The sequence below is a fragment of the Aquila chrysaetos genome, chromosome 20 (genome assembly GCF_900496995.4).
Source record: "Aquila chrysaetos chrysaetos chromosome 20, bAquChr1.4, whole genome shotgun sequence".
NCBI classification, from domain to species: Eukaryota; Metazoa; Chordata; class Aves; order Accipitriformes; family Accipitridae; genus Aquila; species Aquila chrysaetos.
The window spans coordinates 25,104,477-25,118,942 of NC_044023.1; the positions used below are offsets into that span (position 1 = coordinate 25,104,477).

The 14,466-nt window shown below is 38.9% G+C and overlaps 1 protein-coding gene across 3 annotated transcripts in view; it reads right to left on the reverse strand.

Moving 5' to 3' along the window:
• Positions 1-9,299: 9,299 nt before the first annotated feature.
• The window catches only part of FGD5 (FYVE, RhoGEF and PH domain containing 5), a 119,748-nt gene continuing 114,581 nt past the window's right edge, over positions 9,300-14,466 (reverse strand). For all 3 annotated transcript variants that reach the window (XM_030043953.2, XM_030043952.1, XM_030043951.1), the window contains exons 19-21: positions 14,092-14,220; positions 12,182-12,330; positions 9,300-11,426 (exon numbers count right to left, since the gene is read on the reverse strand). In XM_030043953.2, the coding sequence (XP_029899813.1) occupies positions 11,390-11,426; positions 12,182-12,330; positions 14,092-14,220 (315 nt within the window). In that variant the 3' untranslated portion in view covers positions 9,300-11,389. The remainder of the gene's footprint in view (positions 11,427-12,181; positions 12,331-14,091; positions 14,221-14,466) is intronic.

A 14,466-nucleotide genomic window follows, 5' to 3' on the forward strand; every position in this document is an offset into this window, starting at 1 on the left:
AGGGCGCTGGGCAGACACCTGAGCGCGGAGGAGCCCAGCCCTTGCCCAGGCTCCCCCTTCCGAAACCGTGGGGGGAAGATGCTGCCCCTCTCCACACCAGCCCCTGGTAGCCCTCGCACGCGAGGCTCCTGTGCAGCCTGAATTATTTGGTTGGAGGTGGTTGTTATGTGCACAGGTGGGTGCTGATGTTCCGTGTCTATCTGGGTTCCTGCTAAAGATGCAGAGTCAAAGGTAGGCTTGCAGTTGTTGGCGGCTTTCACAAAGGCCACTGCCAGACAGTCCTGAGTTCTTCCTTCATTTTGTAAAGTTGGTGTCATTGATTAGGCTCTCCCGGCAGAGCTGGCTGTAAGTGAGGCATGTTCTGCCCCCGAAGGGGCTATTGTAGGCATGAGCCAGGTTTGGGTGCAGCCGAGGTGGTTTAAGAGCTTGCCACCTTTCAGTGCTCGTCATCGCTTTCTGAGGGTAGCATACATTGACTGGTGACCCTGATTCACTGTCATAACCGTGTGTAGCCATTTCTTAACCACCCCTATCAAAATGGTCTTAATACTTCCAGTAAGTTTCTCTTAAGTCTGGACAGAAGCTAACTTGAGGAGTGGTCAGTTGAACAGTAAAACTGGAAGATGTGAAGTGATAATAGCTCCTGAAAGGAAATGTATGGAAGAGAGAGCAGCTGAAGACAATAATCACTTAAACATGAGGTGCTGTTGTCTCAGAGGTTCACAGTCAGCACCCTGATTTTTTTTTTTGGGGGGGGGGGGGGTTTTTTTTGTTAAAACTGGCTATTTGTGGCAAGACATGAGAAATTAAGAGCTATGCCTATGAATTACAGCCTTACTGTCACAAAACTGCAGTTAATAACATTAAAGCACATGATGTACAGATGTGTTTGCAAACAAATGAAAATGTTTAAAAAAATGTCTTGGGTGTTTGTTCACTACTGTAATGTTAAATATATGAAGAATTTTAAAATTCTCAAAATATGGACATGCACGTAACCTTCAAAAGCAGATAGTTTTGGTGTGGGGTTTTTTTGGTTTGTTTTTTTTTTTTTTCATAAAACATACTACTAAAAGGTAAATACGTTTTTGTAACAGATACCTTTCAGGATTTTCAAAATTCTCATAATAGCCTTACTGTAGAAGTAGGTTAGATGTTAGGGTAGGAATATGTTTCCCTTGTTATAAATCAAGGATGATGACTTGATGGAGCAGCGTCTATGAGCACAGCGTGTTTTTTAAATAGAGGATTTGGCAAAAAAGCCCACCTTTTTTAAAGTGAAGTACACTTAAGGGGATAAATGCTGTTAGTCTGACTTTAAACTGTGAGATATGCATCTGGTGGATCACTGCTGTAAGCAAATTTAAACTGAATCTTTAGTTTTGTCCTTTATTTGCTATCCTAAAACATTTTCATCAGAATATTAATCAATTTTTTATCTTTTAATTATTTTTTTCACACCAGCTGTGTTCATGGTTGGGTAGAAAAGTATTTCAATCTTGTGGTGAGAAAATTCTGTGACAAGGCCTAGTATTTCTTGCCAATGGTTATGTTCAGTTGTGCACTCTTCAGTGATGGATTGTCACTTGCTGAATAAGCTAGAGGAGAATCCCACCATGAATAAAGATGCTTTTGATTTTTAGAGTTATCTTTATGAGCAGGAACATCAAAATATATGGAATGGGGAGGAATTAGACTAGGATGCTTTCAGTTAAATTTCTGCTTTGTATAGAAATCTTTATAGTGATGACTGTTTTGAGCTCTTCAGTGAAATAGTGTGTTATTTTTCCTTGATAATAAAATATATTTTAAATTCATTTGCTTCTGCTCACTAGCAAATTCTCTTGCCCACACCTCTTAACAGGGAGGTCCAGCATTTCCGTAGCTTTTGACTGCTAACCTGTTCCTTTCTGCTTTTATGATCTCTGGCTGTCAGTATTTGGAGTGGATTGAAATTTTGAGCTTTTCAGTTGATGCATAGGGAAAGCCAGGGCTTTTCAAGGACTCACAATAACAGCTTTCCTAGGTGTTTGTGTTTTGGCTTTTGTTCACTTTTCTGTAGTAGTTGTTCTATAATTGATTACCAGATAAGTCATTTTCCCACAACAAACCTTCTCAACGCTTTTCACTACTTCATGTTTGGAAGTGTGGAGCAGTGTGCTTGGGGGGTGTGGTGTTTTCTTTTTTTTAACTGCCTTGGGCAAAGGTGCATTAGATATTATGACAAAGCTTTGTCAGTGGTCTTGGTGCATGAGAGAATTTACCAATTGGCTTAGAACTGATAAATTAAAGGGATAGACTCTATAGTGCAGCTTATTTACTGGTTTGCTCACCTCCATCTATACTGTCTTAGTCATGTCGTAACCTCTTTTGACATAAGTTGTCTTCTGGTTTTATGCATTGAAAACTAATGTGATTCTGCACTCTGAGGCTCATGGGCGCTGCAGCAATAACTTTGTATGCCCTGTGCCCTTCTGCTGTACAACAGTCAGCCAGGTGGCCTAGCTAGGAAGGTTGCTTCTCCTGCCTGTGTAATTACTGCTATTATTTCTTGGCCTTTTAAAGTGTTCTGCCCCTAGTGTTGTGTTTAAGAATGTACCTCTGACTTGTCACTACCTTGTTTTTTTTTTTTTTCACGAACAGAGTTCTCAAAGTAAGTTTGCAATTTGTGTGAGGAAAGACTGGAGGTAGGAACATGCATGTCTGAAGGCCCCACAAGTCCTGTCAAAGATTCTTAGGTAAACCTGCACAATTAAAGATCTGCAATATCCTTTCAATATCTATTAATAATCTTTGGTAGCTCAAGGGAAAAATGAAAACCCTTGCTTCCATAAACTGGTATTTTTGGTTTCTGAAGGATTTTCTTGATAATACAGTATATATTGGCAACCAAATGTATGTGTACTTGTGAAAGGATTGCTGTGGCATAATGGAGTAGAATGGAAAGGACCAGCAATCACTGGGATGCTATGCCCGTAAAGCAGGTGTGCACTGACGATAATTGCCAAGCATGCTATTTCTTCACCTTGTTGGATGTGTACCTGAGTGTACAGCCTGCTTCAGCAGGGCTTCCTCTTTCAGAGTTTTGTGCATTGTGAGAATTTTGCTATGGGAGGGCGTTGCACTGAAGGTTTCTTGCTTTGGAGCCTAATTGATCTAGTGGTCAAGAGAAAGGGTGTTTTTGTTTACATCATTGTACTTTTGAGCATACATGTTCTATTTCTTTGTTAAAGCCTAAGCTCTGAGATACTTTGAGAAGTAGGATATTGCACTTAGACCAGTGGTCTAGTCTGTTAAAAGCAAAATTCTGTATAGTTTTGAATGTTGCCAGTAATTCTGTATTGTTTTGAATGTTGCCAATTACTGAATCAGTTACTGACATTGCTGGAAGGCAACATATACAGAAATGCTTTAAAGGTGTATTTTTCCTCTATCTGAGTGGTACTGGAAATGAAAATGCAGTAATGAGAATTGTATATCCTATTAAGCAAAGCCTGCAGATACTTTATTGAATGTTTTGCACAGTAATTTGAAAATAAACCAAATAAGTTTGCTTAGTGTTATCTTGCAAAAATGTTCCAAGGTATACATTCATAGCTGTGAGGATTTGGGGGGGGGGGGGGGGCGGCGGTGGTCATAAGTTAAAACTACATGCTTTCATAGTATTATGATTTTATGGAAATAAAAATATTGGTATCTCATAACTTCTGAATGTGTGATTATTTTGTTTCTTGTGTTTAAAAATAGTGAACAAATTCTGAGTTCTGTTGTGTAGTGTTGTACTAATTTCCATAACTACTGAAATTTTGGAAATGTTAAATTTGCACCTCACAAGTAATTGGTTGTGATAGTGACAGGCTGTTATTATTATTATTATTGCTGTTTTTTGGGATGCCTCTAGAAGTAGCTGACACAAACGTACTGCCTGTGCTCTAGTGAGACAAATGTCTTGCCTGTGGGCTTATTTAAAGTTAGTTAATAGCTGAAAACCACCAAAACTCCAAAATTCTGTGTGATACACCAAATTAAAGATAACAAATGTTTATATATTCTTTAGTGTCTCTTTTAGTTGCTGTCCATCTTCTTTCACTCCCTTTTCACAAATTCCTCTTGTTCTACTTACCAACAAGTCTCTGACTAAAAGGAGGAATGGAAAATGCTAGAGCCAGAGATGAATTGCTGCTTTCCTCCTCTCTGCTTCCTGCTTGGAAAGTTGAGGAAAGGTTTAGAGGACAGGAAGAGTTGTCTCCTTGTTCTTCCTTTTTTCTGCCACCAAGAGAAGGCCTTGCAGCAGTTTCACTCTGAGCTCTGGTGCAGCATGCAATCCTGCTTGCTGTGCAGCTCCACCATGCTCGCTGAGGTTGGCAACAAAAAGTGCAGGGAAGAAAGCTGCATCAAGATTGGGACAAATTTTGCTGCAGTTCTTGCAATAACTTCAGTGAAATATAGAACTATACTGTGTGCCCTTAACTTATTTAATAAGCAATATTGTATTAGATAATGCTGAAATTTGCTAAATTTATATACACTGACTTCTAAAAGAGCATTAGTAAAAACTGCTCATATAGGTCCTTTTTGGCTTTAGCTATGACTGGAGAGAAAATCAATAGAAGATGCTGGAGGTGAAAAAGATCAAAGAGAACTGAGATACTCTACAAGTAAAGGTTAATAATTATACTGGCAGCAAAGAAAAGAATTAAATCTGTCTACTGGTGAGTTGACCTTTGATTGCAGCCAGATGCTGAGCCAGCCACTTATTTCCTCCTCCTTGACAGGACAGGGGGAGAAAATTGGATGAAAAAGCTTGTAGGTCAAGATAAAGACAGAGAGATCACTTGCCAATTACTGTCATGGGCAAAACAGACTTGACTTGGGGAAAATTAATTTAACTAATTGCCAGTTAAAATAGATTAGGATATTTGGATGGTGAGAAAGCCAAAAATTAAAACAACACTTTACCCTGCTGCACCTTTCTGTCAGGCTCAGTTTCACTCCTTCTCTCTTGACTCCTCTACTTCCCCCTCTGCTCCAGCCCTCAGAGTGGGGGATGGGGGGGTTCCAGTCAGTACGCACCAGCTCCTCTCTGCCCCGTCTTCCTCACACTTTTCCCCTGCTCCAGCGTGGGCTCCTCCACAGGCCGCGGTTCCTGTCAGGAGCGTGGGCTCCTCTCCACCGGCCGCGGTTCCTGTCAGGAGCGTGGGCTCCTCTCCACCGGCCGCGGTTCCTGTCAGGAGCGTGGGCTCCTCTCCACCGGCCGCGGTTCCTGTCAGGGGCGTGGGCTCCTCTCCACCGGCCGCAGTTCCTGTCAGGAGCGTGGGCTCCTCTCCACGGGCCACGGTTCCTGTCAGGAGCGTGGGCTCCTCTCCACCGGCCGCGGTTCCTGTCAGGAGCGTGGGCTCCTCTCCACCGGCCGCGGTTCCTGTCAGGAGCGTGGGCTCCTCTCCACGGGCCGCGGTTCCTGTGAGGAAGCATTCAACTGCTCCCAGCCATAGTTCAGAAAGGATTTTAGTGGTGGTCTTTTTCAAACTCTCCTGCTGATAACAAGGACCTTTTCGCTCTTCCCCTTTGTGGGATAGCTGCCTCAGAAGAAAAAATGTGCTGCAAAGCTGCTACTCAAGAAGAGGAGGGAAGACACCCTGTGGAAGTTGCTCCTTGCCCAGGAGAACAAATTGAATTCACCATAGACCAGAGGTGAGATGGGAGATGCACACAGTTACAGGGAGGGAAGGATGTTTTAGATGTGGAAGGAGAGAACCATTGCAATGCAAAGGTGGGCTGTAAGACTACCTATGGCATAGGCCAAAAACCCTCTCTCTAGTCATGGTGATGGTATTGGTGGTAAAAGTACATAATGGACTAAAAGGGGGTCAAAAGTCAGGGCAGGCCAAGAAGTACAAAATAAAAGCAGGATTTAAGGTTTTTCATGTGTTTTAAATGTTTGGGATTGACACTATTGTAGAGCTCTGATTTTTTTTTTTTTTTTTTAATGAGTTGTCATTTCAGGTACTTAAAATTTTCACAGAATTTTCCAGAAATTTTCGAGGTAAAGTTTAAGAGCAAAGCTGATATCTAGCATGGAAGAAGTCAACAGTTACGAGTGACTGAGAAGGTTTTAACAGTATAAACAGTTTGGTCTTGTTAATGCCACATTCAATTTAAATCTCTCTTTTTTAAGTGTTAGTAGATGATTTTTGAAGTACGAGTCTTTGTGCCTTGTGTTCAGGTTGGTACATGGCTGGACAGTGCTGAGGGAAACTAGTGATCTCCATCCTCTGGGTCTTTTTTTCCCCTCATTTCTCCATAGTTGTCTCTTAGTAAAAGAGAGCTTGCTGTCTGCTCTAGGCTTTGTCAGCTGCAGAAAAATCTCACTTCAACCTGACTTCTGAACAGTTTTACTGGTTTATTTGGAAATGCAGTTATTTAGCTGATGACATGCTGTTTTATTCTGGAAAGAGGGAAGAGTGATTCCTTGCACTCACGATGCTCAGATGGTGGTCAGAATTAAAGTATTGCTTGTGCAGTGGGGACCATTCCAGTGAGTAAAAGGTGCATCTTAAAAAAAAAAAAAAAAAAAAAAAAGTATATCTACAAGGGAAGGCAATTATGTGGTAGAGCAAAGATTTATTTCATTCTAATGAACATGCACAGCAGATTCAAGATTTCTGAGGCAAAATACAAATTTGTGACAATCCACAGTTGGATTAAGGTTTCTTTTAATGTGGTTAAATGCTTTCAGAATTACTCTTTCTTGCCACTGTGGTGAAAAATAGATCATTGGGCACTGAAATGGAACGTTAGGAATCTGAACCAAGTGCTGTGAAAGCTGATGGATTTAGCAGACTTTATATGTGTCTATATTTTTTTTTTTCTGATTTACATCATCTTGTATTAATGACTGGATATTTATATTGAGATCTTGCTCAGCAGTGAAGTCCCACGCTGACTGTAGCTCTGTTAGGCCTGTCAGCACGCTGCAGTTGTTTTTGGACAGATCAGAAGAAAGGCAAAAAATTCTAGAAGGCATGCAGGAATATGGAAGAGTATAATGTACCTGACACCTCAGTGTAGTTTGGGAGAGTGTATGGTTCAGATCCAGGTGAAGTCTAGTGGCTGTGTACTCTTGTTGTACTTATTTTGTTGTTTTGCTCTCTGCTGCTCGTGAGAATTGTGTTTCTGACTGTAGGAGATAAAACTTGTTGATCCAAGAAATCATTGGTGTTCATCATGTAGTAGCTGCACTTTGAAGTGAAATTTTGCAGAAAATAAGCTAGAAAGAGTTTTTAATTTTATTTAATAAATTTCATATAGGGAATTTTTTTTTATTCATTAATACTTGTAAAAAGCAGTTTTAAGAACAATATGCAACTGCTACGCATTGAAGACTGTGAAAACCAAGAGCAGTGCAAAATCCTAACCCTGCCCCAAAATTCACCTGAAGTGACCTCTCAATATGACACACTCAATTATTACTGCAGGACCTGACTGCTCTCTAAGAACTGACAATATGGATAGAAAGTAATTCCAGTTCCTGTGGTGCTTTCTTTAAGACCACATTTGTCTGCTGGCAAGTACTGCAGTTAATAACGTGGCATATGGTATGTGAAATGAAAATATAGACAACTACTAGGCAGTTTTAAATGTTGTCCAGTTTCTTTTAACTTAGAGGAACAAGGAAAGGACACAAAAATGTAATACTACAAGTAAAAAGATGAAAAAGATGAAAAAAAACAGGTCACATTTATGTAAAGTGTATTCCATGCCTTTCCAAAGCATATAGATTAGAAACAAGCTGCAACACTTCTCTGGCGGAAAAAAAGCTATTAAACTAATCAAAAGAATGTAAACCCCTTGTCATTTAGTAATAATAATATAAAGAAAGCATGGTGAAGAATGACAGTGCTGTTTCATGGGCACTTTAAAGGTTTCATGGTGTTTGTTGTTATTCTGTGGAAAAGTAAGACATTCAGAATACTTGTGTAACAGCTTTTATGAAAGATCAATTTTTTTTTTAAAGATTTTATTTTACTTGGGTCTCTCTGAAAGGGATTGTAAACCTGCCCTGCAGTCTAGAAACTTTCTTGTCAAAACTTGATCAAAAGTGGTGTCTCAGTGTTATCCAGACTAAAGGTTCTCACTGTTTTTAATACATAGAACTTTGTATGTTATGTTCCCAAGTAACTTGTGAAGTTAGACTAGTGTTTGAAGTGTAGCATGTAGGGTGTTCACAAAGTGACAAGGGAATACCTTTTCCCCTCGCTGAGTATTGGTGCTTTTTTTACCTTCACAAGCAGTGATATTCACTGAATGTGATTGCAGCCAAAGTAGTCTTTATTGCTTTGGTACCAAGGTAGCATCCAAACAGGAAAAACCTGGTTTGTATTCATAGCTGTGTCTTTCTTGTCAATTGTAAAAGCAACACAGATTTGGCTCAGGAAGGGTAATAGTCTCAGGGCTAGACCAGCAGTGCTCATGTAAATGGCATGGGATCTTGTCATGTCTGAATACTCTCAAACTCTGAATGACTTGTACTTTGATTTGGAAAAATAACTGTTTGAAAAACAGATTTTAACTAGGCGTGTACTGTAAGATCTAAATATTAGTTGCAGATAGTGGCTGATAATTTTAGTGCTTTTCACTAAGTAGGAAAATAAGGAGAAAAACACTGAAAACAACTGAGAGCAGCTTGCATCTGAGCTATTGACTGAGTAGCTAGTACATTGTGACTTATTACTGAATTTTTTTTTTAAACATTTCTGTAGGTGTGGAACAAAATCTTTGTTTTGGAGTAATACTAGCTACAAGTTAGGAAGAAAGAGCTGTTTGTAAGTAAATGGCATATAGTAAACTGAGTATCTCTATACCTCTATTCTACGATGTTAAAATTTTCTAAAAGTTGATTACTGGATTAACTCTGAAATGAAGATAATTTCAGTCCCTGGTGCTTAGCTTTGCTCAAATTAGATTAACAGTTGGACTGAAATTGTGAGGACATATTCATTTTTTTCTCTTTCTTTGTGCTGTACTGAGACCATTTATATCTGTAACTGAAGGAGGTTTGACTGGTAGGCAGGCTTTACAGGAAGTAAATGCAGTGTGGACTGAAACACTTTATCGTAGCAATTAGGTCTAAATCCTGTTTCTACCAGTAGGCCTCCACTATCATCTTCTGATTTGATGGTCTTCCTTAGTTTGTCAGAGAACTGGTTAATAGGTAAGTGTCTGTTAACAGTAACTGGAACTGCAAAGCTAGAATTAAAGAAGGTAAAAATAATGTAAAGGAAAAGCCTGTAGAACTGCAGTTATGTTTTGCTCTTTTATTTTTCCACATTACTTAAAACAATGTTTAATAGCACTGTATCTTATTTTTTACAACAAAATATTTTCATGTATTCATTTCCTGCTTATAACTGAAAACTTCATACAATAGTCATTAAACGTCAGCACCTAAATCTTCATAATACTGTTGTTCTGTAGTGCAGTTTTGTTTTGTTTGGGACCATGGTTAGAGATCTGACTGTGTATTCAACATTCTCTTATTTTTTTTGTCAGTGCAAGATGTTTTTAAGGGGGGATAAACATTTACAGTGTATTGGTAGCAAGGCCACGGTTCTAACATGAAACAGAGAGTTAACGTCGGTGTTCATACATTAACAAAAATACAAGTGTTTTACTTTTCTCATACTTGGTTTCTGTTTGCATATGATAATCTATGCTTTACGAAACTATCAGACTCAGATGTATCAAAAAAACCCCAAACCAACTATATTTTATTTAGTGGTAGGTATGTATTTGGGTTTTTTAAGCTTGTTTTTCCAGGTGACAAATTGAACTACCTTTATAATTTGGATACATATTATAGACCTTTAAAAATATGGACACTTCTAAACAGTTTGTTAGGGTCAAAAATTCAGATATCCATTAAGTTTCTTGAAGAAAGGGAAAAATGAAAGTAATAAAAATCCACCCCCAATATATTTTAATGTAAGTAAATTCTTGAACAAGGTATTTTTATACAAAGATATATTTTAATCATAAATGCCATTCTATTCCTCAGTCAAATATTATGGCAAATATAGGACACAAAACCATTTTATTGCAATGATTAGAACACCACTTCTCAACCTTCTTTATAAAAAAAAAAAAACCAACAAAACACTAAAAAAACCCCAAACAACCCCAAAACAAAAAAACCACCAAAACAACAAAACCCCCAAACTCCAGAGATCTATATCCTCAGCTGGTGTAAAGCAGCACAGCATCTTTGAAGTCGTACAGATACTTGGCTGCTGAGAATCCAGCCCTGGAGATGTAGTGCACAAGAGCAGTCTGATGTAAGATGCATTTAGTCTCAGGAGTTCCAAAGCACTCCAGCAGAGCAGGTTCAGACAAGTGCATTTGAGCCCACCAACATATTTCAAATGGTGTGCTGGTTATATGGAATAAACTTTTGATGACATTTTTCACAGCAAGAACAGCAGAAACAACAGGAGCTTTGAAAATAGACTATTTAAATAGATGATAAAAATCTTAACACTACTAGGTAGACTAGTGTTAAATAAAAACTGTCTGTAGTTTTATAATAAATTAAAAATAACCTTTGGGTTTGAGTCTGATGCAGTATCTAGGGAGAAGTGATATAATTCAACGTCTGGATTTGTAGAGCTACTGGAGTGCATTTCAAAGTACTGCAGTGGTATGAAATTAAACCCTTTAACATCAATTCTACAGTGATCTGTGTAAAATTATAAATTGATAGTAAGTAATTATCTTGGATCATAGCCAGTGAAGTGTTGGTAGACCAGGTAAATTGAATGTGGTGTTCGTTCATTTTCTGTGGAAGCAATTTAGCATACGCAGGGCATAATTTCATGCTGGCACTTATTAATGCATGAGTAATAAATCAGGCCACAGAACTCCTTAGAAACATAAAAAAATGAAGCTGTAGTTCAATAAAAATAATAAAGTGCTTTAAATGAGCATTTGTTGTTTACTACATTGTTTCTCACTTCGTGGTAGACATCAAAACCAACCCAATGAAATATGACAGGGCTCTAGAGCCTGTTACTTAACTGTACTCAGTATTTCCATGTATTTTCTTGTCTTGATGTTAGACTTAGTTTACTGTGGGATCAGAGGAGAAGCTTATAGTACAGGTTGAACTTGCACAGACATAAAGATCACCATAAATATTCTCTATTTTGAAGTTTCCATTTGCAAAAATGTGGATGTAAGAAGAAGGAAGCAAAAAGAGCAATCTGGAAACAGTTCATATCCAGTGTATGTAGCCAGTTTGCCTGAAATACACTGTTCAGTTTTGTAAGACAGAAGAAGGTTGCTGGAAATGTATAGAAATCTGAGAATTTATTCCAAGTCCATTGAGTGATAGCTGCTATAATATGGATGCTTCTTCCATGGCTTCAATCCACCTAAAAAGGGCAGGAAAGAAAAAGTGGTACATATAAAATTATATGCATTTTAAGAACATAGGTGTTTTAAAAAAAATAAGTATTTTAAGAGCGTAAAGCCTGAAGAGGACTGTATTTGCCATCCCAGCTCTAATGAGGAACTATAGTTTTGTGATTAAAACAGGGAATTGGGTACTAGGACTCTTGCGTTCTAGTACAATCTTTACCAGGAATTTATTGTAAAATCTCAAAGATGGTACAAGTGCTGTCTTAGAACAGGAAAGATGAAACCACTGAAGTATGCTTAAAAGCAACAAAACTTGCCATAAACACTCAGTTACTTCCCTGTGTGTCTTGAGATGCTGGCATTTTTATTACTAATTTCATGACTATTTTATTATGTGGAAGCAGTAGCATTAGAATGGGAAATCTAGACAATTATTTGTCAATGAGAAAACTAAGAGATGGATAAATAGAACACATAAATCAGAGAAGTTTCTGTACAGTAATCACATTTGACAGACTTCTAGGCATAACTCTTGAGACTCAGCCTCCTCTTTACCTATACAAGGGAGCATATTCTCCTTCCTGAAGGAACTGAAAAGTACCAGGTTGATTTTTAACCCAGGCCAGTCACATGCATTTGTGCTTAATCAACACTCTGAAAGCTGTTTGTTTCCTCTGTTATAAAGGCATTCTGAAGTGATGGGGAGGGAAAAGCCCTACATAAGCTTTTGGACCTGCACACTAGCTAGTGTGGAAGTCTACCCCCATACCTCTGTGCTGAATTGTTATCCTCTGCTCGGAAGCTATAAAAGAGAGTCTGCTTGTGATAGAGGTGGAAAACTGTATCCATGCTTCCTTCCTCCTTCTCTGGGGCAATGGTGAAACCCAACAAAGGCAAACTTTCTGTGGCAACTTTGTCCTGAAAGCAAACAAGAAGTGAACCAAAATTTAGAGAGAAGGCTTGTAACAGTTTGAGGGCTCTTTCTGAAAACCAAATAATGATACAACCCCTCTCTGACAGGGCTGCAAAAGCAGTAGTGTGAATCTTTTGCTGGACTGGTGGCTCTTGCCTAAACAGGAGCAGTGCCTGTGTACTGCACGTTTATCTAGTCTTAGTCCTGAACTCAAACACTACCTCTGAAAGTCCAGTTCTTCATGATCATCCACATGGCCATAAAGGTCAAATTAGCCATTACTTTAATGGCTGTCTTTGACATGATGATCCAGGAGGCAAACTAGAGGTTACTGAGAGTATGGGACAGTATAGCAGCAGTTCTGAAAGCCTGAGACCCACTCCCAGTTATGTTCCTTTCAACCATTTTTTTGCTGAGTGCAAGTAGTAGTCTTTTTGGTACCCTGTCATTTCCTTTCATAGCACTAGCAACTTTTTTAGAAATCTGCGCTGTCTCAAACAGCACACTTGCTTTCCAAAATGCTGCTTTGAAATTTCTGAGCAGTAATGCAATTAATTGTTAATTTACTCCCAAGAAACATCCATGAATTTTGCTTGCCAGACACTGCTTTGTACAAGTTAAAGGGAATAAGCCTTAATTGAATTGCAGTTTAGCTGTTACTGATAGCGGCAGTTTTGCTCACTGTATTTATGTAATGTTTTCTATATGTGTATGTTGCCTTTGCCTCTGCTTTTAGAAGCTAAATTGCAAGCTGGGAATGCAAAGTGTAATTAGCCATCTGTTGCTTTTTCCCTATTGTTGAACCAGAAATGATCACTTTTAAGGTTAGCGGAGCTAAGGTAAATGTATTGGATACGGAATTTGATGCTAATGGTATGAATTGCTGGCCAAATCGTGAACTCTTTTGTGCCTCAACCTCCTCATCTGTTTAAAGGGGATAATGTTGCTTCATGTGATCATCACAGTGGTGATGAAAGTTTAAATAATTGATGTTTGCAAAGTGTTCTGAAGGCTTAAAGTACCAAATATTGCTATTACAACAGTTCTTGCATTCTGTGTCCTTTCTTCAGCAAAATGAATTTTTATGCTTCTGCTTATGTAATCTGTCAGTTGTAACCAAACTTTGTATCACACTTACTTGTATTGCAGCTATTCACAAAGGAGAAGAAATTAAAATACGAAAAGGGACTGGGAAGAGACAAAATACAGAAAAATGATCTAGTTGATATCCAACCTCCTTGGCTGTAAGGAGGAGCTTAAAAGCCAATATACAAGGCATTATTCTCACCTCTTCAGACTGCCTCCTGTCTTTCCCTGTTGGTAATAGTAGGACAAATACATCCTATTTATACTTGCAAAACTACAAGGTTCTCCTGCCCACCAGAAATGGATCATAGCACCATCTATCTACAAAACATCTGGCAGTTACCAAGTGCACCAGAGAATGCCTAAGGACCTTGAAGTCTTTAGGTGTAAATATGTAGACTAAGGTTCACAGTGATTGACAGTTTATAATAGCATGAATAGCAAGAAGTTAAATAAATGAAGGGCAGTTTGTGAAGAGGGCTGCCAAGGCCCAGCTAGGGCTGTGGCTCACCCCTCAGCTAAGGACAGCTCCCTTGGGGACTCAAGTCTGTTAGGACCAGGTCTCAGAAGGCAGGTAGTGAGAACTGCCATTTATACCTATCACATCTACTTGTGCTGCCTGTAGGGAGTAAAGAAGGGAACTCAGATAGGAAACTATTTCAAGTCAAATTGCACAGTACCTCATTTGCTATGTAGGTGTAGAGGACTTTGCCTTTGATAACAAACCAGCGTTTCTTCCAGTGTCTTTTGCCTCTCTTACATCTGCTGAGGTAACCACTGATGGTAGCTCCCTCTCCTGAGGCTGCCACCTGGAGCAGGGTAGGAGAAATCAGGATCTGTAACACCAAAGGCTTTTCCCCTCCTGATTATGCATGTTAGCATCACCCCAGACAACCAGGTCTATGTCCATGAAACCATAAGTAGACCATTAAAAATATTGAGACAGAAAAAATATAAGCATGGTATTACAGTTCTTTTTAACTGTTTGAAGATTTCTGGATAAACTTAGTTCTCAGTAACTCTGATGGAAAATATGCAGTTGAGTTATTATAGAG